The sequence below is a fragment of the Balaenoptera physalus genome (assembly GCF_965194825.1).
Source record: "Balaenoptera physalus genome assembly, chromosome: 7".
NCBI lineage: Eukaryota > Metazoa > Chordata > Mammalia > Artiodactyla > Balaenopteridae > Balaenoptera > Balaenoptera physalus.
Genome location: NC_138886.1, coordinates 1,934,789 through 1,959,587, shown reverse-complemented (window position 1 = coordinate 1,959,587; position 24,799 = coordinate 1,934,789). Strand labels below are relative to the sequence as shown.

General features: G+C 54.0%; 2 protein-coding genes across 4 annotated transcripts; both read left to right on the top strand.

Annotated features, from left to right (window-relative positions):
- Positions 1-544: 544 nt before the first annotated feature.
- On the top strand, positions 545-5,173 carry LOC309664332 (uncharacterized protein; the record flags this gene model as incomplete). The annotated part of the gene is made up of 6 exons (XM_082469512.1): positions 545-821; positions 1,265-1,604; positions 1,868-2,164; positions 3,585-3,698; positions 4,518-4,622; positions 5,115-5,173. Exons 1-6 carry the CDS (start codon positions 639-641, stop codon positions 5,171-5,173), a joined length of 1,098 nt encoding a protein of 365 aa, XP_082325638.1. The 5' UTR covers positions 545-638.
- Positions 5,174-14,751: 9,578 nt separating this feature from the next.
- On the top strand, positions 14,752-20,728 carry LOC309664247 (beta-lactoglobulin-like). 3 transcript variants are annotated; one of them, XM_082469391.1, is made up of 7 exons: positions 14,752-14,913; positions 15,614-15,753; positions 16,594-16,667; positions 17,733-17,843; positions 18,572-18,676; positions 18,903-18,919; positions 19,374-19,463. In XM_082469391.1, the coding sequence occupies exons 1-6, from the start codon at positions 14,818-14,820 to the stop codon at positions 18,917-18,919; spliced, it is 543 nt and encodes a 180-aa protein (XP_082325517.1). In that variant the 5' UTR covers positions 14,752-14,817; the 3' UTR covers positions 19,374-19,463. The 3 variants fall into 3 exon arrangements, with proteins under 3 accessions (XP_082325517.1, XP_082325515.1, XP_082325516.1); XM_082469389.1 differs by lacking the exon at positions 18,903-18,919 and having other exon boundaries at positions 19,357-20,728; XM_082469390.1 differs by lacking the exon at positions 18,903-18,919 and having other exon boundaries at positions 19,374-19,489.
- The last annotated feature ends 4,071 nt before the right edge of the window (positions 20,729-24,799 follow it).

Sequence of the window (24,799 nt, the reverse complement as noted above, 5' to 3'; positions counted from 1 at the left end):
CCATCCACCTATCCACCCATCCATCCATCCATCCATCCATCCACCCACCCATCCATTCATCCACTCATTCATCCATCTATCTACCACCCATCGATCCACCCATCCATCCATCCATCCATCCACCCATCCATCCACCCATCCACCCACCCACCCATCCATCCGCCCACCCATCCACGCATCCATCCATCCATCCGCCTACCCATCCATCCATCCATCCACCCATCCATCCATCCACCTATCCACCCACCCATCCATCCCCACACCCTGGTGTGGGGCAGAGGGCCACCCCCTGGCGCATGTCCCTGGGTCATGGCTGGAAAGGGGCTCTCCAGACCCCGCCGACCCACAGGCCCGCCCTCCAGGACACAGCTGTCCTCAGTGCTGGCTGTGACCTGTCCTTGTCCAAGAGCCCGACCCGGGAATGTTCCTGACGCTGGCGGCCAGGCTGGACCCGCACCCTAGACCCTTCCCGCCTGGGGCCAAGCAGGAGCCGTCCAGGCCCAGGGACACAGGGCACCTTCCTGCTTGGCCTCGGAGGGAAGTCAGTGACACTGTCACAGAAAGGGGGCCTCATGTTGTCCTGGAAGATAATGTCTCCGTGGCCCCAAGGATGAGTCACAGGGCATTCGGGGAACCGCATGGCCTCCTCCTATATAAGGCCCCAAGACCGCTGCCTCGGACTTCCCTTCTCTCCAGAGCTCAGAAGTGCAACCACGGTTGCAGCCATGAAGAGGCTCCTGCTCGCCCTGGGCTTGGCCCTCGTGTGTGGCGCCCAGGCTGTCCACATCCCCCACAAGGTGGAGGGTCTGGACATAAGAGAAGTATAGGGCTGGGGTCAGGGGCTGAGAGGGCGCAGGAAAGCCTGGGCCGCAGAAGTCTAACACGGGTCAAAATGAGGCCATAGCATTGGGGGACCACTTCATCCCCCAGATGTTGGAGGGACTTGTCTCTCTCCAGCCACCTGGTTCCCAGACGCTCCTGTTTCCCTCTCCCTCCCGGGGTGGAGTCGTCCTCGAAGCTGCCGCACCCGGATGGGGGCCGACTTAGGACTGCGCTGGGGGTTGGGTAGAGACGGGCGTTGTTCCAAATATGCAAGAGCTCCCCACTCAGGTGTCATCACAGAGCTGGTGATCCCCAAGTGCACCTGGAACCCTAGCGCATCATGCTTCCTGAGAAACCTGGGCACACAGGCGACTCGGCGTGGCCCAGTTGAGGCGGGACTGAGAGCCCACTGCAGGGCTAGGGTCCCCTTCCCGGAGTGCAGCTCAAGACCCCTCCCCAGGTGGCGGGGACGTGGCACTCCATGGCCATGGCAGCCAGCGACATCTCCCTCCTGGATGCCGAGCGTGGCCCCCTGAGAGTGAACGTGGAGGAACTGAGGCCCACCCCCCAGGGCGACCAGGAGATCATCCTGCAGAAACAGTGGGTGTGCCCCGCCCCCCATGACATGGCACCACCCCTTCCCCGGTGCTGCAGGCCAGCAGGGGCAGCTCCAGGACTGGTGGGCGGTGGGCAGGGCTCCAGCTGGGCCCCAGCTGCTCTGTGGGTGGGGCCGGGGCAACAGGGCTTGGAGGCTCTTGGTCCCCTTGGAGCCCCGCCCAGGGGTGTGGGGCAAGAGGTGGCTACACAGAGTGGCCCCGGGGTCAGTGTGGGGAGAGGCATGTGTAGAGACCACTGGGCAGCTCCAGGCTTGGGTCCTCAGGGCCCGGGCAGTTTCCACCATGAGCCCCACCTGCCCCCAGCGTGGGGGAGCCGGGGCGTCGAGGAATTCTGGGCCATGATGAGACCAGTATTCTTGGAAACACTGTGTCCAAAGCCCCATGCAGACAGGGCCCGTTTTGAGCTGCCACATGCCTTCGGCCACCAGCCAGCTCACCTGTGGGGTTCCTGGCTGACTCTGTCTGCCCCGTTGTCAACTTCCTGAGTCACCTGCTTGGGTCCAAGGAGGGCCGCTCCCTCTCAGGCCAACACCTGGTGGCGGTGCTTTGGGCGGCCCAGGTGTCCCCCTGCCCTGAGGACACCTCCCGGATCCCAGCTCCCGTTCCTCCGCAGGGTTTGCGAATGAGCCCCAGCACCATCTGGCTTTTCAGGGAAAACCAAAAGTGTGTAGAGAAGACCATCCTGGCTCAGAAGACCGAGGACCCTGCTGTATTCAAGGTCGACTGTGAGTGCCCCCAGCCCGGGCCCCACGCTCCCCTGGGGTAACCCCAGCACGTGCGGGGCCCCGCCTGATGCTCTGAGACGCTCGCCATCCCGCCATCCGGGCAGCAGGAGTCGGGCTTGAGTGTGTGGCCTCGTCCTGTGCGCCAGACCCTGCTTCTCCCACCCCGCGGACGGTGCTGTCAGGGTGACGAGGCCTGGGATCCCCATGCTTTCCTGCCCCTTCTGCACCCCCTGCTTGGCGTAGATGGAAGGAAGCGGGTATGTGTCCTGTGCACCCGGGTGTGGGTTAGGGCGGGCACACGTTTCTCGGGCAGACACGTGGCAACTTCCCTGTTCACGGACTGGCCTGCGGCTCCTTAAAAATATCCAAACAAACCAGACCTGTGGGCAGGCACACTGTGCATTTGCCTCTCCGACCTGGAACCTGCTTCTGGAATATTCCAGGCCTCACCCCCCTCACCCCAGCCCTGGCAGCCTCCCTGGGACACATCCCTGGGCCCCCAGATCCAGCCCCACCCCCAGGGCCCACCAGCCCCGTCTCCAATCCACAATCTGTTGTTTGTCACGCCCTCTTTCTGAGAGGCAGTGGGTGGGCTGGGGACAGTCCCATCCCCGGAAGCTGCCCTGCCACGTCTGGGCCCAGCAGCGGGTGGGGGCGGGGAGCCACCTAGCCCCACGCCCGAGGTTCCCATTCCTCACCTGCAGGGCCTCAGGTCTACCTGGGAAATCGGCAGGACTCCCCAAAGAGCCTTCCCTCCATCGCCATCATCTTGCTCCAAATCCAGCCAGGACAAGGGCCCCGAGGACGCGGGGTCTCCACGTGCTCCCCCAGGTCCCCCGCCTCTGAAGGGCAGAGGCTCCGCTACCCTCTTCCTCTTGAAATATTGTCGCTTCTTTCTTCCACTCTGTGCTATCCATGTATAACCCCAGACTCCAGTGGGGCTCCGATCCTGGCATCTTTTTGGTCGCTCACAGACCTGGTCGCCTGCCCTATCGAGGGGGGCTACCTGGGATTTAGTGCCTGGGGGTGTGGATGAATAAGTGACTGAATTAATGCCACGTCCAGGACATAGGGGAGCAGAGTTTGGCCAAGCAGGCAGTAGGCACGGAGAGCGGCTTCACTGTAGCATCAACATTTAAGAGCTGTTTCCAGTCTCAGCCTTAGTGCGGAACGGGCTGGTCTCACCCAGACGGTGCGGCTCGGAGGGTCCCCACCGGGGGTCCATAAAACTTGCTGTGCTGCCAGTGGTGGGCTTCTGGCACCCAGTAGGGAGGCGTCCCCTCGGTGTTGGGGAGGGGATATTCCGAGCCCGGTGGCTGCCGTGGGAAAGAGCGCTCCCAGGCGATGATCTGGGTGCCCCGACGGACGTGGTGGAAGGATTCAGACAAGATTTCAGGCTCCATTTTGGCCCCTTTTCCAGGTCACGGGGAAGGAAAGGTATCCGTGCTGGACACAGATTACACCAACTACATGATCTTCTGCATGGAGGCCCCCGTGCCCACCGATGAGCGCGGCACGATGTGCCAGTGTCTGTGTACGTGGCTGATCCCATGGGGCCTGTCCCGAGGGGCCGCTCCTCGACAGAGACGTGGCCTTTGGTCAAGCTGTGAAGAAGGGACGCTCAAGACTCCCCCGCACCTTCCTGGCCCCTGGGGGGAGGAAGGGGAGAGGGGCTGCCTCGCTGGCCCCTACAGGTCATGCTCGCAAAGGTCCCAGCCGTGGCGCCCGACACTGGCGGTCAGATGTGGGGTGACGTGCAGGGCAGGAGATGCTTGGGACAAGGTCCGGGACAGGCCAGCGGGGTTGATGCAGGAGGCTGGGGGTTTCTCCCTGAGTGGAGGGGCCTCACCTACCAGCTGGTACAAGTGGCTAATATTAATCAACAATCTAATAGAAGGAGATTTGTAATGACTTCAGAGCACTTTCAGCTATGCAAGCAGCTTTAAAGGGAGATTTTCTGACCAAAGTAAATATGCAGGCGACGCTGCCCTTGCTCCCCAGGTGGCCGTGGCGGGCAGTGGAGGCTCCCGGTCATAAGTCAGCCAGCCGGGGGGGACTGGGGGGGACCAGGACGGGGGGAGGGGTGTGCCTTTCCTCTCGTGACCGTGCAGAGCCCCAGCGCTGCCCTGGGAGGAGGAGGAGGGGAATGGGCCGAGCGGGGAGGGCAGGGGCCCTGGAGGGCAGGGGGCGGGGCCCTGCAGACCACCCTGGCAAGCAGGGCTAGACCAAGCTCTACAGACCCCAGCGCATCAGTGCCTCTTTCCTGCGCTAGCTCCTGGGGAGGGGCTCAGGGTCCCCGAGCTCTCGCGGGGGGAGCGGGGGTGCCCCCAGGGACTGACCCCCTCCCCCACAGCCAGGACCCTGACGGTGGACGACGAGGTCGTGGAGAAATTCGACAGAGTCCTGGAGTCTCTGCCCGAGCACATGCGGGTCATCCTGGACCTGAGCCAGGGGAAGGGTGAGCTCAGCCCTGCCCAGGGTGAGAAGCAGGGAAGCATCCTCCCCCCTTACTGGCCCCCCCATTCTCCCCAGGGCTCCCGGGAGGAAGGGGGTGGAGGCGCAGCGCCCCCGAGGGGGGCCCCCTCCCCACCCCCCGCCAGGCCCCTCTGTCCCCGGGGCGTCCAGTCGCGTCCTGACCCTCCCGCACGGCTCTCCCTCCCCCACAGCGCAGTGCCGCGTCTAGGTGAGCTCCTGCCGGCGCCCTGGGGGTAACGTAACCCCCCTGCCCCACATCCTGGGCACGTGCACAGGGTGGGGGTCTTGGTGGCGCCCGGGCTCCCCCATCAGGCCCTGGGGTCCCCCTGCGGGAATGGCTGGAAGCTGCGGTCTCTCCTGACGACTGCAGAGCCGCTGGCCGCGTGCCCACTCTCGAGGGGTGGCCTTTGGGGACGTCGTTTCCTGTGTCCTGGCCTCACTCACATGCTGACCTCCCCTTGCTCCTTCTGGGCAGGGCTGAGGGCCAAGGTGGAGGCCCCGGAAGCAGGCACCGGTGACAGACACTCCACCTGAGCGGGGAGGCGGGGGTCCCTCTCCTGAGGAGGGGCCGTCCTGCACCCCCAGGCCCAGTCAGGGGAGGTGGCTGGTGAGGGTCCAGCAGGTTCCCCAGGAATTACAGGAGAGCCCCGTGTCCATTTCAGGGACCGGGAGCCTTGGCCCCTCTGGGGACAGATGATGTCGCCCCCGCCTCCCCTATCATCAGGGTCAGGAGGGACCAGGACCAAGGTCACCCCTCTTGGGACCCAGGCCCCTCCGGGCCCCGCCTGGGGTCTCCTGCTCGGGGGCGTTCCTCCTTCAGCAATAAAGGCATAAACCAGTGCGCACTCTTGTCTGTCTTTCCTGGCCAATGCGCGTGGGCTGGGGACCCGGGCGGCTCAGGCGGTGACAGCAGGGATGGGAAAGGTGGTGTCTCCTCCAGACCCAGCCCTGAGCCCAGCGGGGGCCCCAGCGGGACGCCTCGTCTGTGTCAGGGGCTATTGGACACAATTTCCCTTTACTATTCATCCCACCTCTATCATCGTAGGGCTGCGGAAACCCTGTTTGCTGGTAGGACAGCTCACCCTGAAAATCATATGTTTTCATTTAAATTTCTTGAAAAAGAAATGTCTTGGCACCTCCCGCCCTCCCGGGAGGTAGGGGTGTGTCAGAGCTCCAGGGTGGGGCTGCTCTGTGTGTGGGCGGATCCACAGGGACCTGCATCAAAGAGCAAAGCCCCCCTCCCCCCACCCCCGTTAGGGCTCAGGGTCACCCCCCGACGGGAGCTGCGGCAGGGCTGACCTCCCCCTGCCAAGAGAGAAATGGGAGCAACAGCGTTCAGGCATTCCGGCTTCCTAAGGCCCTGCACGGTGCTGACACGGCTGCCCAGCCACAGAAGCCCCAGTCCCTGCACCAGCTCAGTGGCAAAGCGGAGCCGGGCCCCTGGCCATTCGGCTCCACGCTCCAGCTCTAACCTGACACCGAACCCCTCCAATGGGAAAGCTCCCAGGTCTGGCTCCGCAGACGAAAATGACGGACAGGAGGGCAGGGCAGGACCTGGCCACAGGGTGGCGGGAAGGACGTGAGCTCGTTTCTGTGACTGCCGAGAGCAGCGGTCATCCCGGCTGTGCGCTGGTCAAGAGCACAGGCTGCAGGCCAGCCTGCCTGGCGCCCTGCTGTCTCCTCTCTGCATCTGTTCCCTACCTGTAAAATGGAGAGTGCAGAAGGAGCGACCCCGGGGAGGCGGGGTGAGGATGGAAGGAGAAAACAATTCTCCTGCACCCAGAGCAGTGTCCACACGCAGCAGGTGCGCAGCGACCGCCAGGTGCCAGCATGGCTCCCCTGCCACCGCAGTCCCGCCACCTGACCTTCCCCGCCATCGCCACCACCCACCAGGGCCTCAGTCTCCTCCGAGTCATTTCCAACTGATACAACAGTGTCTCAGAAGAAAGTCAGAAATATTCATAGGGATAGGGTGTTATCCAGAACCCAACAATGTCTGGCATCCAGTCAGAATTACCAGGCCTGCAAAGAATCAAGAAAATACAAGCCATAAGGAGGACAAAGACCAACCAATTTAAACCAGCTCAGACTAACGTAGAGTTAGAATATCCAGGCAGAGGCTTCCTTGGTGGTCCAGTGGATAAGACTCCGCACTCCCAATGCAGGGGGCCCAGGTTCAATCCCTGTTTGAGGAATTAGATCCTGCATGCATGACACAACTAAGAAGCCTTCATGCTGCAGCGAAGATCTCGTCAAGTGCCACATCTAAGACCCGGCACAGCCTAAATAAATAAATAAATAAATAAATAAATAAATAAAATATTAAAAAATATATCCAGGCAGCAACATCAAAACCTTTATCACAACTATATTCCATACATACAAAGAATGAAGTGGGACACATGGAAGATGAGCAAAAGAGCCTAAGCCAGATTCTAGAAATGGAAACTACAATCCGAGATGAAAAAGAAAAAACAACAACACTGGGTGGGACTGACAGCAGATTAGACAACACAGCAAAAACATTAGTGAGCTTAAAGACACAGGAGTAAATCTATTCAAAGTGAAACACAGAGAGGGAAGAAAGACAAGAAAAATAGAGCAACAGTGAGCTGGGGACAAATATATATATATATATATATATATATATACTGGAACCTTGAAGGACGAGGAGGACAGAAAAATTATTTGGAGAAATAGTGGCCCCAAATTCTCAAAATTAGATGAAAGCTATAAATATACAGATTAAAGAAGCTCAACTAATATCAACCATAAAAAGCATGAAGAAAACTACACCAGGGCACAAATAACAAATTAATTAAAACCAGTAACAGAGAAAAAAAATTTTGTGTAAAAAGGAACAAAGATGGCGGCACTTTTAAGAATGATTTTTCCTGGAAATTTTGGTTTTATACACTTCATTAGGTTGAAGAAAGTCCCTTCTGTTTCTATTTAGATAAAAAGGTTTTCTTTTGGTTTGTTTTTAACCAGGAATTGCTGTTAAACTCTAACCAATGTGTTTCCTGCATTGAGGTGACCAAATAGTTTTTCTTTAACCGATTGAGGTTGTAAATTGCATCAGTATGTTTTATAATGTCAGATGACCCTTACATTGCGGAGGAAAAAACAATTAGTCACGATGTTATCCAGCGCTGGATTTGATTTTCTGCCTATGTTCTGGGGTACATTTTCCACTTATGTTATAGGTTAAGCTTTCTTGTCCTGTCCTGTCTTTTTTTTTTTTTTTTTTTTACACCAACTGGTCAGACTCATATGAGATGTATTTATCTCCCAAGTGATACAGCTCAAGTCAAACATATTAGAAATAACGCCATATGGATGTCAATTTAAAGTAGTGCTATGTTCTTTAGTACTAGCCTCTGGTCGTTTCCACAGAAGGGATTGGCTCAGGAGCTATTAAATTAAAGGTATTCCCACTGCTATAAAAATGCTCCATAATTATTAAAATAATTATAATTTTAATAATTGTGTTAATTTTAAACAACTTTGCTCTGGTAAATGGCTTAGAACATAGTTGTTTTCCAGAATTTAACACACTGTTCAGCCAGACGTCTTCTTAGCAGCACACAAGACTTTCTGTGAAGTCGGGGGTATTTGTAAATACTGGTCACACAAAGTTGATTCACAACCACGTTTCTTGCTCTGTGGCACCAATTTTTTCCTCAAACCTGTCTTCTGAGCTTTGTGTTACCCTTTGCTGAATTTTCCAAGGAGAAGGAGGAGAATCTGGTATAAGAAATGTGTGTTTCCCCAAAGAGGCACTGAATAGACCTTTCATCGGGACTGTCTCACCTGAAATACCCTTCCTGTTGTTGGCCACTGCTGAGTCATAATCCCGAGGGGAAGTGTCTCTAGGGATAGAGGCAAAGGCCCCACAAGGGAGACTGAAGTTTTGGCCTTGGGCTCACCTCTGTCTCCAGTTGTGGTAGAAAGTCAGAGAGACTTCCTGAAACAGTATTTTGTAATCTTTAAAAATCTTTGTTATTAGTGTGACCAAATCAAACTCGGGTCCGAGTGTCCACGTGCAGTAAAGCCAATCTCCTGACACTGGTGTGTGATGAAGGAAAGGGTGGTGTTTATTGCAGGCGCCAAGCAAGGAGTCCAGGTAGCCAGTGCTTAAAAGGCCAGAGCTCCCCAAAGTCTTTCAGGGAAAGATTTTTAAAGACAGGGTGAGGGAGGGGGGCTGTGGGGTGTGTGATCAGCTGGTGGACATTCTTCTGATTGGTTGGTGGTGACGTAATCAGGAGTCAACATCATCAACCTGGTTCCAACTGGTCTGGGGGTCTATGTGCTTTTAGGCAGCATACAGTTAACTTCTTCCACCTGGTGGAGGTTTCAGTACCTGCAAAACAGCTCAAAGGACGTGGCTCAGAATATTATCTATAGCCCTTGAGGAGGAACTAAAGGTCCTTGGCTTTGTTTAATGGCTGAACTATTATAATTTTGACTTGTTTTCCTTTCTTTCTGTAGTTTCTAACTTCTCTGATTAAATGTACTCTTTGGAACTCTGGGAAGGCCCAGGAGGCTAAAGTTTTTCTACAAACAAGAGGCAAGTAGAGGACATGGGGGTGTTGGGGGAGTCTGTTCCGGGAAGGCCCCATAGGGTCCTGCTTGATTACATTAGGACATTGGGGGTTTTTGACCCTTCCCCACAGGACATTGTTGATAGTACTTTTCCTGATGCTATTTGAACTACAGTCCTGTAAACAAACCTTCATCAAAACTCCATCGTGCTTCCTCTTTATTCACTCACTCATGTGCCTATTCATTCCACAAACACGGATCCTGCTGGGAGACGCATGAGCTCATGACTCTGACCTAGATCAATGCTATCTCATCCCCCTCTTTTGTTATTTCTCTCAGCAGCCCCTCCACGCTTTTAAGAAGTTAGGAGATTAAGAGAACTGATGACTAAGTCTCTCAATCTAGTCCCAACTTGTTAGATCCAACCACAAACTGTATGCAACAAGCCACTTAAGTTTTGGTGACCTTCAAGAGGCCATTCTGAGAATCAGCACAGTCACCCAGGAAAGTCTTTTTTTTTTTTTTTTTTGATGCGTCCACTAAGCGAGCCTCAGAACAGAGTCATCTATAAGTACTCAGGTTTTGCAGCCAGGGTACCACACCTGTCTCATCTGTGCCCTCTTAGCCATTTCTTCTGCCACACTCAAGGCCAGGCTCTCACCTGTCCCTTAGATGCTCAGACTTTAACATGCACAGAACCACCTGGGGACCTGTCATGAATAAAGATCTTGAGCCCCACCACTTATGAACTGAATCTCAGTCTCAGGGGTGGGCCCAGTAATGGCTTGTTAGCTCCAAACTATCCTCATGCACACTAATACTTGAAATCAGACCCAGAGAGACAATAGCAGTGACCTCTTAATTCCCTATTGCATTTTTAATATTTCATCTAGTGTGTCTTAAATATCTTTACTAAAATAATCTTCTCAAAAATCTTCAATGGCTCCTAATTGTCTAGTAAAATGCTTATCTGACTTTTCGGGATTTCCAAAAATGTAAACCTAGCTAAAATTTTAACTTATTCACTCCTAATCTACACAAAACTTATACAGGATTATTTCATGTTTCTTAAATATTGATTATATTTTTCCATCTCTAGCTTTGCTCATTCTGTTCCCTCTTGTTAAATTCTTATCAGTCCTTCAAGTCTGTCTCAAATTTCCGTCTTCCTTAAGAGGAGTGTACTGCCTATGTTTTCTTCTAGGAGTTTTAGTTTCAGGTTTTACATTTAAGTTTTTAATCCATTTTGAGTTTATTATTGTGCACGGTGTTAAAAAGTAGTCCAGTTTGATTCTTTTGCGTGTAGCGGTCCAGTTTTTCTAACACCATTTATTGAAGAGGCTGTCTTTTCCCCATTATATATTCTTGCCTCTTTTGTTGTAGATTAATTGACCATATTAGTTGGGTTTATTTCTGGGCTCTCTATTCTGTTCCATTTACCTCTGTGTCTGTTTTTGTGCAAGTACCATACTGTTTTGATGACTGTAGCTTTGTACTATAGTCTGAAGTCATAGGGCATGATACCTCCAGTTCTGTTCTTCTTTCTCAAGATTGTGTTTGGCTATTCGGGTCTTTTGTGTCTCCATACAATTGTTAGAATTATTTGTTCTAGTTCTGTGAAAAATGCCATTAGTATTTTGATAGTGATTGCATTAAATCTGTAACTTGCCTGGTTGTATGGTCATTTTAACAATATTAATTCTTCCAATCCATGAGCATGGTATACCTTTCTCTCTGTGTCATCTTCAATTTCTTTCATCAGTGTCTTAGAGTTTTCTGAATACAGGTTTTTTACCTCCTTGGTTAGATTTATTCCTAGGCACTTTATTCTTTCTGATGCAATTGTAAATGGGATTGTTTCCGTAATTCCTCTTTCTGATAGTTCATTGTTAGTGTATAGAAAAGCAACAGATTTCTGTGTATTAATTTTGTATCCTGCCCCTTTACTGAATTCATTTATTAGCTTTTTGGTGTCATCCTAAGGATTTTCTCTATATAGTATCATGTCAACTGCAAACAGTGACAGTTTTACTTCTTCCTTTCCAATTTGGATTTCTTTTATTTCTTTTTCTTGTCTAAGGGCTGTGGCTAGGACTCCCAATACTATGTTGAATAAAAGTGGTGAGAGTGGACATCCTTGTCTTGTTTCTGATCTTAGAGGAAATGCTTTCAGCTTTTCATCATTGAGAATGATGTTGGCTGTGGGCTTGTCCTATGTGGCCTTTATTATGTTGAGGTTTGTTCCCTCTATACACACTTTGTTGAGAGTTTTTAGCATAAAAGTATGTTGAGTTTTGTTGAAGGCTTTTTCTGCATCTATTGAGATGATCATATGATTTTTATTCTTCAGTTTGTTAATGTGGTATATCACATTGATTGATTTGCAGATATATTTGCATCCTTGGGATAAATCCCACTTGGTCATGGTGTGTGATCTTTTTAATGTACTGTTGAATTCACCTTGCTAATATTTTGTTGAGGATTTTTACATCTACGTCCATCAGTGATATTGACCTATAATTTTCTTTTTTTGTAGTGTTTTTGTCTGGTTTTGTTATCAGGGTGATGCTGGCCTCATGGAATGAGTTCAGAAGTGTTTCCTCCTCTTCAATTTTTTGGAATAGTTTGAGAGGGATAGGTGTTAACTCTTCTTTAAATGTTTGGTAGAATTCACCTGTGAAGCCATCTGGTCCTGGACTTCTGTTTGTGGGAGTTTTTTAAATTACTGATTTAATTTCATTACTGGTAATTGGTCTGTTTCTATTTTCTATTTCTTCCTGGTTCAGTCTTGGGAGACTGTACATTTCAGGGAATTTGTCCATTTCTTGTAGGCTGTCCATTTTATTGGACATGTGTGGGGGGCACCTGGTGCTGGCCACCATGGTTGTGACCAGCGAAACTCAGACTGGCCTCCCGGTGCCAAGGTTGAGGTCCCGAGCAGCATGACATCCTCAGCTGTGTGAAAGCCCACTGACTCTGCCCGGCCCCACGATTTCATTCTGAGAGAAGTGATTTCCTGCTTCTGCAGTTACAGGCCCGACTTCCTGACATGGTTCTAAAGAGCAAGGGGTTTTGGTGGGAGGGGGAGCGACTGAGAGCTGGTGGGGGCCCAGGTCTCCTCCCAGGTCCCACTTTCTGGGGCAGCGCGTGACCTGGGGGAAGCTGAGCCCTTAGATCTCAGTCTCCCTCCCACAATGGACAATGCCAACTGCCCAAGGCCAGTGGGTGCTTCTTTTTCCTTTTCTCTCTCTCTCTCTCTTATTTTTCAATTTTATTTTTTGTATGGTATTCTATGGAAACTGAAGATTCCTGGAAGTTATGAATAGCTGTGCCCTGAAGGGCATGCTTTGTGGTCTCGGTTCACAGGAACACGTGAGAACCTGCAGCACGGATGCCCCGCGGCTGGTGGGATCACGATTTCCCAAGCTCACCGGGAAACACGGTGCTTGTTTCTCCCTGGCTGACCTCCCTCTACCCTGCGTGACCCAGTTCTGAGAGCGGAGCTGTGTTGGAGGGGATGGCCTCTTGCATCTGACCCCTGGGCCCAAGCCACCCGTGCTAGTGTCCTGGGGGGCCACCCACTGAGCGGGGGTGCTTCTAACTACAGAAGTGTACCTTGTCCTGTCTGAGGCCAGAAGTCCACAGTCCGGGTGTCAGAGGGCTGAGGTCCCTCCAGAGACTCCCAGGAAGGATCCTTCCCCCCTTCTCCAGCTGCTGGTGTTGCATCAGTCCTTGGAGCCTGGTCTTGTAGAAGCCTCACTCCAATCTCTGCCTCCGTGTTCACATGCCTTCTCCCTGTGTCCCTTCCGTGTCCTCGTTTTCTCTTACAAGGACACCAGACAGTAGATCAGCCCACCTTCCAGCACGCCTCATCTGAACTACTTACATCTGTAAAGACCCTGTTTCCAAATGAGGTCCCGTCCTGAGGTTCTGGGTGAACATGTGTTCTGGGGCAACACCATTCAACTCCATAACTGCCTGTGACTCATCGTAAAAAAGGAAACTGGGGACCCTGAGCTTGGAGGATTGTCGCAAGAATTAAAGGAGATAAAACAGATCAAGGCGAGGACTGGGGCTGCCCGAGCCTCCTCCTTCTTTCACAGTCCCCACCCTGGGAAAGGGGAGTCTGGGGGCAGCCCTGGGTCCTGCAGTCTCTCCAGTGCACAGGCTCTTTCCTGGTACAGTAACCAGTGGTCTCTACAGGAAAGAAACCAGAGGCCAGATAGCAAACCAGAGCTAGTCTAGGAGACCCCTTAGCCTCCCAAGAGGCTGACAACGACAGTGGCCACCTGGAAAGACCCTACACATTGCGGGGGCACAGGGGCCGACCCTCCAAGGCTCCCACCATCGAGAGATATCCCCACCTTGCCCCCTTCCCCCACCCCAAAGTCCACGCCCCTGCCAGATGAGCAGGTCAACCACCTGGAAGGTCAGTTGATGGCCCTTGCACCCCCTTGGCACGGGACACAGGGCATGCACAGCCCCCGGGGGTGCTGCTGTCAAGGTGGACTCAGCGAGACAGATACTCTGCGCCCTGCTCGATTCCCCTCCTAACTCAGGTACATGCCCAGCGCCAGGGCCCCATCCCTCCCAAGGTGTTGAAGGCGGCTTGCTGCAGCCTTGAGTGGTATGGAGGGAAGTGCCCTAGGAGATTTAAAATGTGCGATTCGGTAGATTGAAGATTCAGATACTGTGGGCCTTTCCATCACACTTACCGACATGCAGCACGTGGTGCTGCTCCGCTGGACCCCCGAAGGTCAGGTCACCTTCCCGGCTGGGTGGCTCTGGGGGTTATGACGACTGTTGCTGTCAGCGTTGCTGTCTTTATTGCTACCCTAACTGGGCAGCAGACACTTGCAGAGCTCTCACTACAGGCCAGGCCCATCCTTGGAGCTCCACCTGAGCCCCGCGCCACCCTCACCCCAGCCTGCAGGGGGTGGGGTGACCGCAGAGACCCCTTCGCCCAAGGCCACGTCCGTGGGGTTTGGAGGAGCCGATGCCCGAGACAGGAGAGTACCAGAAGCAGGAGAGCCCAGCGGGACCATAGCCTTTCAGGAGGCCTTGCTCAGCAGGGCAGGGTGGGAGGCCCTGAGAGCTGGTGGAGCCCCCAGGAAGGGCAGCCCGCAAGAGAGGGGTGATGGGTGCGGGTGATGTGACCCCCTTGTTCGGGGCAGACGGCCACCCCCTGGCGCATGTCCCTGGGTCCTTCCTGGCAAGGGGCTCTCCGGACCCCAGGCGACCCACGGGCCCGCCCTCCAGGACACAGCTGTCCTCAGTGCTGGCTCTGACCTGTCCTTGTCCAAGAGCCCGACCCAGGAAGTGTTCCTGATGCTGGCGGCCAGCCTGGGCTCGCGCTCCAGACCCTTCCTCTCTGGGGCCAAGCAGGAGCCGTCCAGTCCCAGGGACACAGGGGACCTTCCTGCTTGGTCTCGGAGGGAAGAAGGCCTCCTATTGTCCCAGCTGAGAAAGCCACCCGAGGGCCTGAGGATGAGTCACAGGGGATTCGCGGAACTGCCTGGCGGGGAGCCCAGCACAGGCTGGCCGACTGGCCCTCCTCCTATATAAGACCCCGAGCCCACTGCCTCTGCCTTCCTCTCCCTCCAGAGCCCAGAAGTGCCACCAAGGCTGCAGCCATGATGTGCCTCCTGCTTGCCCTGGGCCTGGCCCTCATGTGTGGCACCCAGGCTGTCAACGTCATCCAGACTATGGAGAACCTGGACATCCAAAAGGTTCGAGGGTGGCTGGGTGGGTGGTGAGCCGCAGGGCGGGCAGGGGAGCTGGGGTCTCAGAAGGCCAAGGGGGGACAGAGGAGGCTGTGCTGTCTGGGGTCCGCATTACTCTGCTAGGGCCGCCCTAACAAATACCCCCAACAGGGCCGCTTAAACAACATGGCTATCGTCTTGCATTCTGGAGGCTGGAAGTCTGAGATCAAAGTGTCAGCAGGGCTGGTTTCTCCTGAGGCCGCTCTCCTGGGCGTGTAGATGGCTGTCTTCTCCCTGTGTCTTTACCTGGTCATCTCTGTGTCCTAATTTCCTCTCCTTATAAGGTCATCAGTCACACTGGATCAGGGCCCACCCTAATGACCTCATTTTAACTTTGTCATCTCTTTAAAGACCCTGTCTCCAAAGAGTTATGTTCTGAGGCTCTGGGGGTTAAGGGGACACAGTTAAGCTCCTAATAGGGTCTCTCTGCTCCCCAACCTTTCCCCACCTCCAGCCACGTCTCCCCAAGATCCAAACATTCCCACGTGTGTGATGGGCTCCTCTGGGTCCTTCTTTGGGCTCAGAGTGAGTTTAGGAAGAACATTCCTCAGGGTGCAGAGGAGGGGATGTCTCAGGGCTGGCTCAGGTCGGGGGTGGGACAGAGAACCCACCATGGGGATGGGGTCCCCTTCTCGACCCCGGAGTGCCGATCAAGCCCCCTCCCCAGGTGGCAGGTACGTGGCACTCCGTGGCCATGGCGGCCAGTGACATCTCCTTGCTGGACACCGAGAGCGCCCCCCTGAGAGTGAACGTGGAGGAGCTGAGGCCCACGCCCCAGGGTGACCTGGAGATCATCCTGCAGAAACGGTGCGCATGCCCCCCACACCCCGCTGGGGCTGCAGGCCAGCAAGGGGTGGGCGGCGGACGGGGCTCCTGGTGGGACCCGGCTGCACTGTGGGCAGGACCAGGGCCCCAGGGATGCGGAATGGGGCCCTCGGAGCCCCACCCAGGGTTCCCCACCCAGGGCTTTTTTTTTTTTAACTTTTATTAATTTGATGCTTTGGAACATAATAAAATAGATGAACATAAAACATTTTAGTTAACTTGGAAGGGGAGATAAAATCCACTGAAGTGGAAATACGTAGGAAAGCTGTGTATATTCAGGCAGTTATTTTAATTCTGTGTTAGGTTAAGGATTACGAATGTACTTGAGCAACGGGGAGACGTTTTGCATCTTTTCTAGTCTGAACACTTCAATATCTAAGATGAACGGGATGTCACAGAAGCAAAGCAGAGTGGGGAGAGCCCCGTGTAGAGGCTGCTGGGCAGCCGCAGGCCTAGGTCCTCAGGGTGGCAGCTCCCACCACGAGCCCCATCCGCCCTCAGAGCGGGGGTGGGGTGCAGAGATGGGGACCCGAACCCCAGGATTGCCTGCAGGTGCAGGTCATTGCCCCTGACCGCGGGGCCTGGCCGCTCCCGGCCCTTTTCTCCCTCACTCCGTCTGCCCTCTTGTGGCCTGTCCAGCCTGGTCACCCGTGGCCCTAGAGGTTACTGTGAGCGCAGCCAAGGCCTGGGTGACCAGCTGGGCTCTGATGCCCCCCCCGGCTCGGGCCCCTCCTGGGGCCAGCTTCCACCCCTGGCCCACAGTTTGGTCTGATCAACCGTGCATGGTCTGTGCATGTGGCTCAGGAAACGCCTGCCTTTCAGGGAGAAGGATGGGTGTGCTAAGGAGAAAATCATCGCAGAAAAAACCGAGATCCCTGCTGTGTTCAAGATCAACTGTAAGTGCCGGGTCTGTGGTAGGAGCCCCACCACCCTGGGGGGCTCTGGGCAGGTGCAGGGGGCTGGCACCGGGCCCGAGGATGCTAAGGGGCTGGTGGGGACGAGTGACGCTGTCATTACACCAGCTTCGCTGCCCTCCCTGCCCCTTGCCCGGTGCTGTGGGGCCAGTGGCCGCGGGCAGATCCCTGCTAGGCTGGCCTCACTCCCCAAGGTGACTCTCCAAGCTCTCTCTGCCGGGGCGGGAGCTCTGGCCCCTCAGGCTGAGCTCAGGAAGCATCTGTGCCCGTCCAGGCGGAGCCGAGAGCCACTGTCAGTGGTCAGGGTGCCCCACGGCCCCCAGCCCACCACATGGGTTCCTCCATCTCCACGAGACGGGTTCCTTCCCTCATCCACTGCTTCACTCATTCCTCACTAAATCCAAGATGAGAAAGCGCCATGGGGGGCAGGGGGGCTTCCACCAGGGCCGCTCCCGCCCGGCAGCCTGGGCCACCTTGGGACTCACTCTGACTCACTCACTCTTGTCTGTGCCAGACAAGAACTGACCAATGCCAGGGCGCCTGCCCCAGGGGCTCCAGCGCCGCCTGCCCGCACTGGGTCAGGATGCTGGCGTTGCCCCTGAAGCTGCCTGGCCCAGCGGTGCCGCCGCCGCCGCCCGCTGGCCTCTGTCAGGGCAACACTCACTCCCGCTGCCCCGGTTCCCATGGCTCTGGGCTGCCCTCCAATGTAACCGTGCGTGGGACGCTCCCCTCCTCCCGCACTCGGCGGTGCCCAGTCTCACCTGCGGTCGGCGCGACAGCCCCATCTCTTGACCACTCTGGGCCCCGGGGGGCATCCTGGATTGAGTGGTGAGTGTTCCTGAGTCCAGGAGGTGGTGGAATGTCTCTGGCGCATCCACAGTCGATGGGCCCGAGGACGGCTTCGGGGAAGGGGCTGCACCACGTTGGGGTGCGGGGGTGCAGGAGGCGCTCCCCGCCCAGTCCTCGCCAGGTGGGGGCCATGGAGGAGCTGACCCGCGCGCGCCCCCGCCGGAGCTCACTTCTGCCCCGTCTCGGTCTCCCTTCCAGCCCTGGGTGAGACTAAGATCTTCGTGTTGGACACGGATTACGAAAACTACCTGCTCTTCTGCATGGAAAACGCCGCCGACCCCGAGCACAGCCTGGCCTGCCAGTGCCTGGGTACGCGCCCGCCCCGCTTCCCAGGGAGACCCGCGGCGTGCTCCTTGCTGCCAAGAGGGTGGGAACGGGGGAGCTCGACACCGGAGGAGGAGGAGGGGGAGGGGGGAGAGGTCATCGGGAGAGCGTCGCATCCTGGGGCCTGGTCTCCTGTGCGCCTGTGGGTGGCTGGGGACGAGGGACAGACACGTGGGCTGAGGGGCAGGTGCACTGCAGCACCGTGACTGGTGTGACCATCTCGATGGCGCCGGCGGGTCACTATGAATCCAACAGCCTTTGTTGCCACCGGGGAGTTTCAATACCTTCACCAAATAAGAATTCAGTTACAAAGACATCTTTCAACGATAACGTCCTGAAAACAAATGTCAGGTGACATCTTTATTGTCACAGAAGATGTGCCATTGGGTGTTCCCAGGGAAGTGGCCGCGGCCATCAGGCAGTGCAGACTCCTGGTCATAAGTCAGCCAGCCCCGGGGTGGGGCGGGGAGGGGAGGCGGAGACCCAGACATCCGGAGGGGGCTGCCTTTCCTCTTACGACCGTGCAGACCCCCACTGCAGTGCTCTGGGAGGAGGAGGAGGGGAATGGGCCGAGCGGGGAGGGTAGGGGCCCTGGAGGGCAGGGGCGCTGAGCCCTGCAGACCACCCTGGGGGGGGCGGGGCAGGGCCCTCGGCGTCCCCGAGCTCTGGGGGAGAGGCGGGGGTGCCCCCAGGGACTGACCCCTCCCCCACAGCCAGGACCCTGCAAGTGGACGACGAGGTCATGGAGAAATTCAACAGAGCCATCAAGCCCCTGCCCATGCACATCCGGCTCTCCTTCAAGCCGACCCAGCTGGAAGGTGAGCTCCCAGGCCCCGCCCCCGCTCCCTGGGCAGAAAGCCACCAGCCCCAGGGACGACTTCCTCCTGTGGTGAGCCCCATTCTCCCCAGGGCTGCCAGGAGGAAAGGGGTGGAGGCGCAGCGCCCCCGAGGGGGGCCCCCCTCCCCACCCCCTGCCAGGCCCCTCTGTCCCCGGGGCGTCCAGTCCCGTCCTGACCCTCCCGCACGGCTCTCCCTCCCCCACAGCGCAGTGCCGCGTCTAGGTGAGCTCCTGCCGGCGCCCTGGGGGTAACGTAACCCCCCTGCCCCACATCCTGGGCACGTGCACAGGGTGGGGGTCTTGGTGGTGCCCGGGCTCCCCGATCAGGCCCTGGGGTCCCCCCGCGGGAATGGCTGGAAGCTGCGGTCTCTCCTGACGACTGCAGAGCCGCTGGCCGCGTGCCCACTCTCGAGGGGTGGCCTTTGGGGATGTCGTTTCCTGTGTCCTGGCCTCACTCGCATGCTGACCTCCCCCTGCTCGCTCTGGGTTGGGCTGAGGGCCAAGGTGGAGGCCCCGGAAGCAGGCACCGGTGACAGACACTCCACCTGAGCGGGGAGGCGGGGGTCCCTCTCCTGAGGAGGGGCCGTCCTGCACCCCCAGGCCCAGCCGGGGGTGGGGGCTGGCGAGGGTCCAGCAGGTTCCCCAGGAATCACAGGAGAGCCCCATGTCCATTTCAGGGCCTGGGATCCTTGGCCCCTCTGGGGACAGATGATGTCACCCCCGCCTCCCCCATCAGCAGGGTCAGGAGGGACCAGGACCAAGGTCACCCCTCTTGGGACCCAGGCCCCTCCGGGCCCCGCCTGGGGTCTCCTGCTCGGGGGCGTTCCTCCTTCAGCAATAAAGGCATAAACCAGTGCGCACTCCTGTCTGAGTCTTTCCTGGCCGATGCGCGTGGGCTGGGGACCCGGGCGGCTCAGGCAGTGACACAGGGCCAGGATCTAAGGTGTCTGCATCACAGGCCTCATGACACCTGGGGGCCCTGCACACATCATCACGGCTCTTTTAAACTTTTGGAAACCAGGTAGGGACGCGGCAGAGGCATCTGCCAGTTAACTTCGCATCTTCAGCCAACACCCAAACTCCACAAAGGACAGGAAATGGAAAATTGCTGTCACTTAGTCTAATAAATATTGATATAAAAACTTAATTTAGTTGCTTGCAGATCAAGTTCTGCCCTCTTTTACAAATGCAGCCCCATGACCCTCATGACCAGCTTTCAGGAACATAAAGGTAATTGCTACTAGTAAGACTATTGATATCAAACTTCATATGCCAAAAATGCATTGATCTTTTCTGTGCTAAAATGCAACAGAGAGATTTCCCCTGGATAGAGGAGCTGGACAAAAGAGGTCACCCTTGGAGGACACTTGTTCTGCAATCACTTTTGAGCATCACAAATGGAAAGGGGGTATATAGCAACAGAAACGGGGATTTTTAAATAATAAGAACAATTTACGTATAACATAATATACACACATATTGCTATATGTATAAGTTACATATAATAACAATTTATGTATAATATTAAAGTTTTGAAAATATAGGTAAGGTGGATACATGTCTAGAAAAATATTAAATACCAATATTGGCTAAAAAAGAAAACTCTGAAAGAACAATAACCCTAGAAAATAAAGAACAGTTCCAGTTCCAGATCTTCTCAGTCTATGGATGAGAAGCAGCAAACCACCGTCAGACGGATCCTGGTTCATACAGTCTGTTCCGGGGCACAGAGAGATGGGGGGTCTGGACTGTCCTCTAACAAAGCTGGATGGGATGATGCAGGAGACAAAAAAAGAGCAGAGCTATCACGTTTTGGAATAAAGATACAAATATCCAAATAATTTATTAACAGGTCGAATCCAACAGTGTATTCAGTACATCGTGATTTCAGCCAGAAAATCAAGGATGTTTCCACATTGGACGATATAGAATAAATTTGTTAACAGATTAAGAGAGGAACATCCATATAAGCACCATCAATTGATTTTAAAATAAATATTTCAAAAACGTCATATCCCATTCACGAGGCAAATTCTTTTTTTTAAATTTATTTATTTATTTATTTTTGGCTGTGTTGGGTCTTCGCTTCCGTGCGAGGGCTTTCTCTAGTTGCGGCGAGCGGGGGCCACTCTTCATCGCGGTGCGCAGGCCTCTCACTATCGCGGCCTCTCTTGTTGCGGAGTACAGGCTCCAGACGCGCAGACTTAGTAATTGTGGCTCATGGGCCTAGTCGCTCCGCGGCATGTGGGATCTTCCCAGACCAGGGCTCGAACCCGTGTCCCCCGCTTTGGCAGGCAGACTCTCAACCACTGCGCCACCAGGGAAGCCCCCACGAGGCAAATCCTTTATGCATCAGGAGGGGTCATTCAACACAAGCTGGCTTTGCTGCGTTAATGAACAACCCTAAAATCTCAGTGGCTCAAAACATCAAAGATTTACGTCTTGTATATGAGAAATCTCCTTTGCCGGTTGGCAGGGGCATCTGCACCTCGTGGTCACTCAAGGATCCAGGTGATCAAACAGCCATCACCCATGAGGTTGCTGGTCACCATGCCAGAGGGGAAATGTGGACATCCAGAGGGCCGAGCCATCCATCCAGTGCTCTATCCTGGAAGGTACACACACCACCTCCCTTCTCAACCTGTCAGCCAGAGTTGCCACTCAACAAGAATGGAGCCAGAAAGTACAATCTTGCCCAGAAATAGAAGGGAACATCCTTAAACTGGTAATTAAAAAAAAAAAATTTGGGAGCTTCCCTGGTGGTGCAGTGGTTGAGAATCTGCCTGCCAATGCAGGGGACACGGCTTCGAGCCCTGGTCTGGGAAGATCCCACATGCCGCGGAGCAGCTAGGCCCGTGAGCCACGGCTACTGAGCCTGCGCATCTGGAGCCTGTGCCTCGCAACAAGAGAGGCCGCGATAGTGAGAGGCCCGCGCACCGCGATGAAGAGTGGCCCCCGCTTGCCGCAACTAGAGAAAGCCCTCGCACAGAAACGAAGACCAAACACAGCCATAAATAAATAAATAAATAAATAATTAAAAAAAAATTTTTTTTAACCAGCTAACATCATACTTAATGGTGAGACACTGAATGCCTTCCCCTAAGACTGAGAGCAAGGCAGGTTTCCCTCTTCCAGCATTCCTACTCAACATCATACTGAAAGTCTTAGTGCAGTAAGACAAAAAAAAAAAGGTGTGGGGGGGAAATTCCCTGGCGGTCCAGTGGTTAAGACTCCATGCTTTCACTGCGGCAGGGGGGGGTGTCGATCCCTGGTCGGAGAACTAAGATCCCGCGTGCCATTTGACATGGCCAAAAAAGGAAGGAAAAAAAAAAAAGGAAAAAAGGCATAAACATTGGAAAGGAAACCTGTAACATGACTGAGAAAGCAAAAAAGAGAGAAGGCACAAAATACTAATATCAGGAATGAAAGAGGGGCTATCACTACAGACCCTACAGACATCAAAAAGATAATAAGGGAATTCTATGAACAACTCTGTATACAGTAACTTGACAACTTAGATGAAATGGACCAATTCCTTTAAAAGGTACAAACTACCAGGACTCATCCAATATGAGCTAGATAACTTAAATAGCCCTACAACTATTAAGAAAATAGAACTCCCCAAAAGACATTTCCAGGCCTAGATTGTTTCACAGGAGAATTAACACCAAATGTTTAAAGATTTACCGTGAATGCTATACAATCTCTTACAGAAAATAGAAGAGTAGGAAATACTTTCCTTCATTTTATGAAGCTAATATTACCAAAATATTATTGGTATTTGGTATACCAAATATTAGTATATTGGTAAACTGGATACCAAAACCATACAATGACTTTTTTTTAAAAGAAAAACTACAGACTAATGTTTTTCATCAATACAGATTCAACGATCCTTAACAAAATATCAGCAAATAGATTTCAGCAATATACAAAAAGAATTATACACTATAATCAAGTAGGGTTTATTCCAGGGACGCAAGAAAAAGCATTTGACAAAATTCAACACCCATTCATGATTTTAAAAAAACAGAAAAATGGAATAGAGGGAGTTTTTTCAACTTGATAACGACATCTACAAAAAGCTTAGAATTAACGTTGCACTTAATGGGGAATGATGAACCTTTCATCAGTGATGAATGACAGATGATCCAGAGCATGGGAATAATGTTCCTCTCACCCCTCTTACTCATCTTAGTGCAGGAAGTTGTAGCAGCGCAACAAGGCAAGAAAAGGTAATAAAAGACATTCAGAACTGAAAGGAAGACATAAAAGCACCTCTATCTGCAGATGACATGCGTGTCTATGTAGAAAATCTCAAGGAATCTAAAAACAAAAACAAAAACCTCCTAGAACTAATGAGTTCACAAGGTGGCAGGATACATGATAAACATACAAAAATCACTTGCATCTCTACATGCTAGCAATGGACATGTGGATGTGAAAATTAAAAATACAATACCATTTATAATCACTCAAAAAAAAAAGTGGAATACTTGGAGATGTAAACCTAATGAAACATACAGGATCTGAAGGCTGAAAAGGATGCAATGCTGATTTAAAAAAATCAAGGAAGATTTAAATAAATGGAGAGACCGTGTTCATGGACTGAAAGACTGAAGATGTTAATTCTCCTCAAATTGATATGCAGGTTTAATGCAATTCCTATCCAAATCCCAGCAAGCTTTTTTGTAGGCATACATAAGATTATTCTAAGATTTATAGGGAAAGACAAAAGAACTAGAATATAGAATAGCTAAAATAAAAAGAATAAAATGGGAAGAACCAGTCTAACAAATTTCAAATCGTATATAGCTACAGTAATCAAGACGGTGGTATTTGCAGAAGAACCATAAATCCGTGGAACAGAGTAGAGAACCCAGAAATAGACTCACACAAATACGCCCAACTGACGTGCAGTCGTCTGGACCGGGGCATCCTAAAACCATGCTAAAGCCTCCTAATTTGTGTACAAGATGAGGCTCGCTCAGAGCCTGGCACCCTCCCGAGCTCAGTGCTACCGTGGCCAGCCCCTCTGTGTAGGCAAGGCTCCCAGCAAACAGTGGCCCCTCCTTGCCGCTCTCCGTGGGTCCCTCATAGGAAGAAGCCCTATTTCTCCAAATCACGACCCAGCACGTAGCACCTTGGAGATTCTGGATTCTGTTACTGTCTGCTTCCCACCTAATCGCCAAAGCTGCTCCCATAGAAATCTGGCAGCTGAGCTTCCCTGCCTGTGGGGGATGGGGGGGCCGTGACTGTGGAACACCCCTTGCACTCTAGAACGCCCGTCCCCCGTGACCCCTACTCCTGCCGACAGCCCTGCGGTAGCACTTTTCACGGCTCACTATCTTAAAAAAAAATTGAGGTCTCTTTTGTGCCTTAAATGCTGCAACTTCTGAACACCTGGAGCAAGGGGCTGCCTCTTCCCCAGGCCTCAGTGGCTGGGAGTCGGGCTGGGACAGCTGGGTGGGCAGCAAGTGGCCGCTGGAGGATGGATACGAGGAAAGGGCGCCGGCTGCCAGGCCTCTCCTCCCTCTGGGGGCCTGTGGTCATGGCCCTGGAGAGAGGGCCCCTCCCGCTGCCGACCCTCAGCCTGGGCCTGGCCGGGGCCCAGAAGACTCCGGAAGAAGTGCCGGTGCAGCCAGGCTTTGTCGCCCGGGAGATAACCATGCAGCTCAGCCCTGGGACGAGGACGTGGATGCAAGTGTCGCGTGGAGGCGGCACTCGGGGCAGGCGGGCAGGAGTGGCGCGGGGCAGGAAGGGAGGGGCCGGGGAGGCGCATCTATTTCCCCAGGCAGGAGCAGGGTCTCCGCACTCCTGTGCTGCCAGGGAAAGCTGCAGTTCAGCCCTGAGGCCAGCGTTAAGACACTGGGGAGAGGGGCCCCAGGGGCCTGCCCGAGCCCTGGCGGTGTCACTGCTGGAACAACGGGGGGGTGGGCGGACCTGGGGGTGAGGAGGGGCTCAGAGTCACTCCTGCCCTGTCTGACCCCGCCTGCACCTCACCCATTGCTGTACTGGGCCGGGGCAGTTCCAGGATGTCCCTCACCCTCCCCGGACTCAGTCAACGCGCGTGGAGCCCACAATGGACAGCGCCTGGACCGGA

Coding starts and splice junctions, on each gene's coding strand:
- LOC309664247 (XM_082469389.1), top strand. CDS start 14,818: ATGATGTGCCTCCTGCTTGCCCTGGGCCTGGCCCTCATGTGTGGCACC. Junction 15,754..16,593: donor GAGATCATCCTGCAGAAACG/GTGCGCATGCCC, acceptor CCTGCCTTTCAG/GGAGAAGGATGGGTGTGCTA. Junction 16,668..17,732: donor TGCTGTGTTCAAGATCAACT/GTAAGTGCCGGG, acceptor TCTCCCTTCCAG/CCCTGGGTGAGACTAAGATC.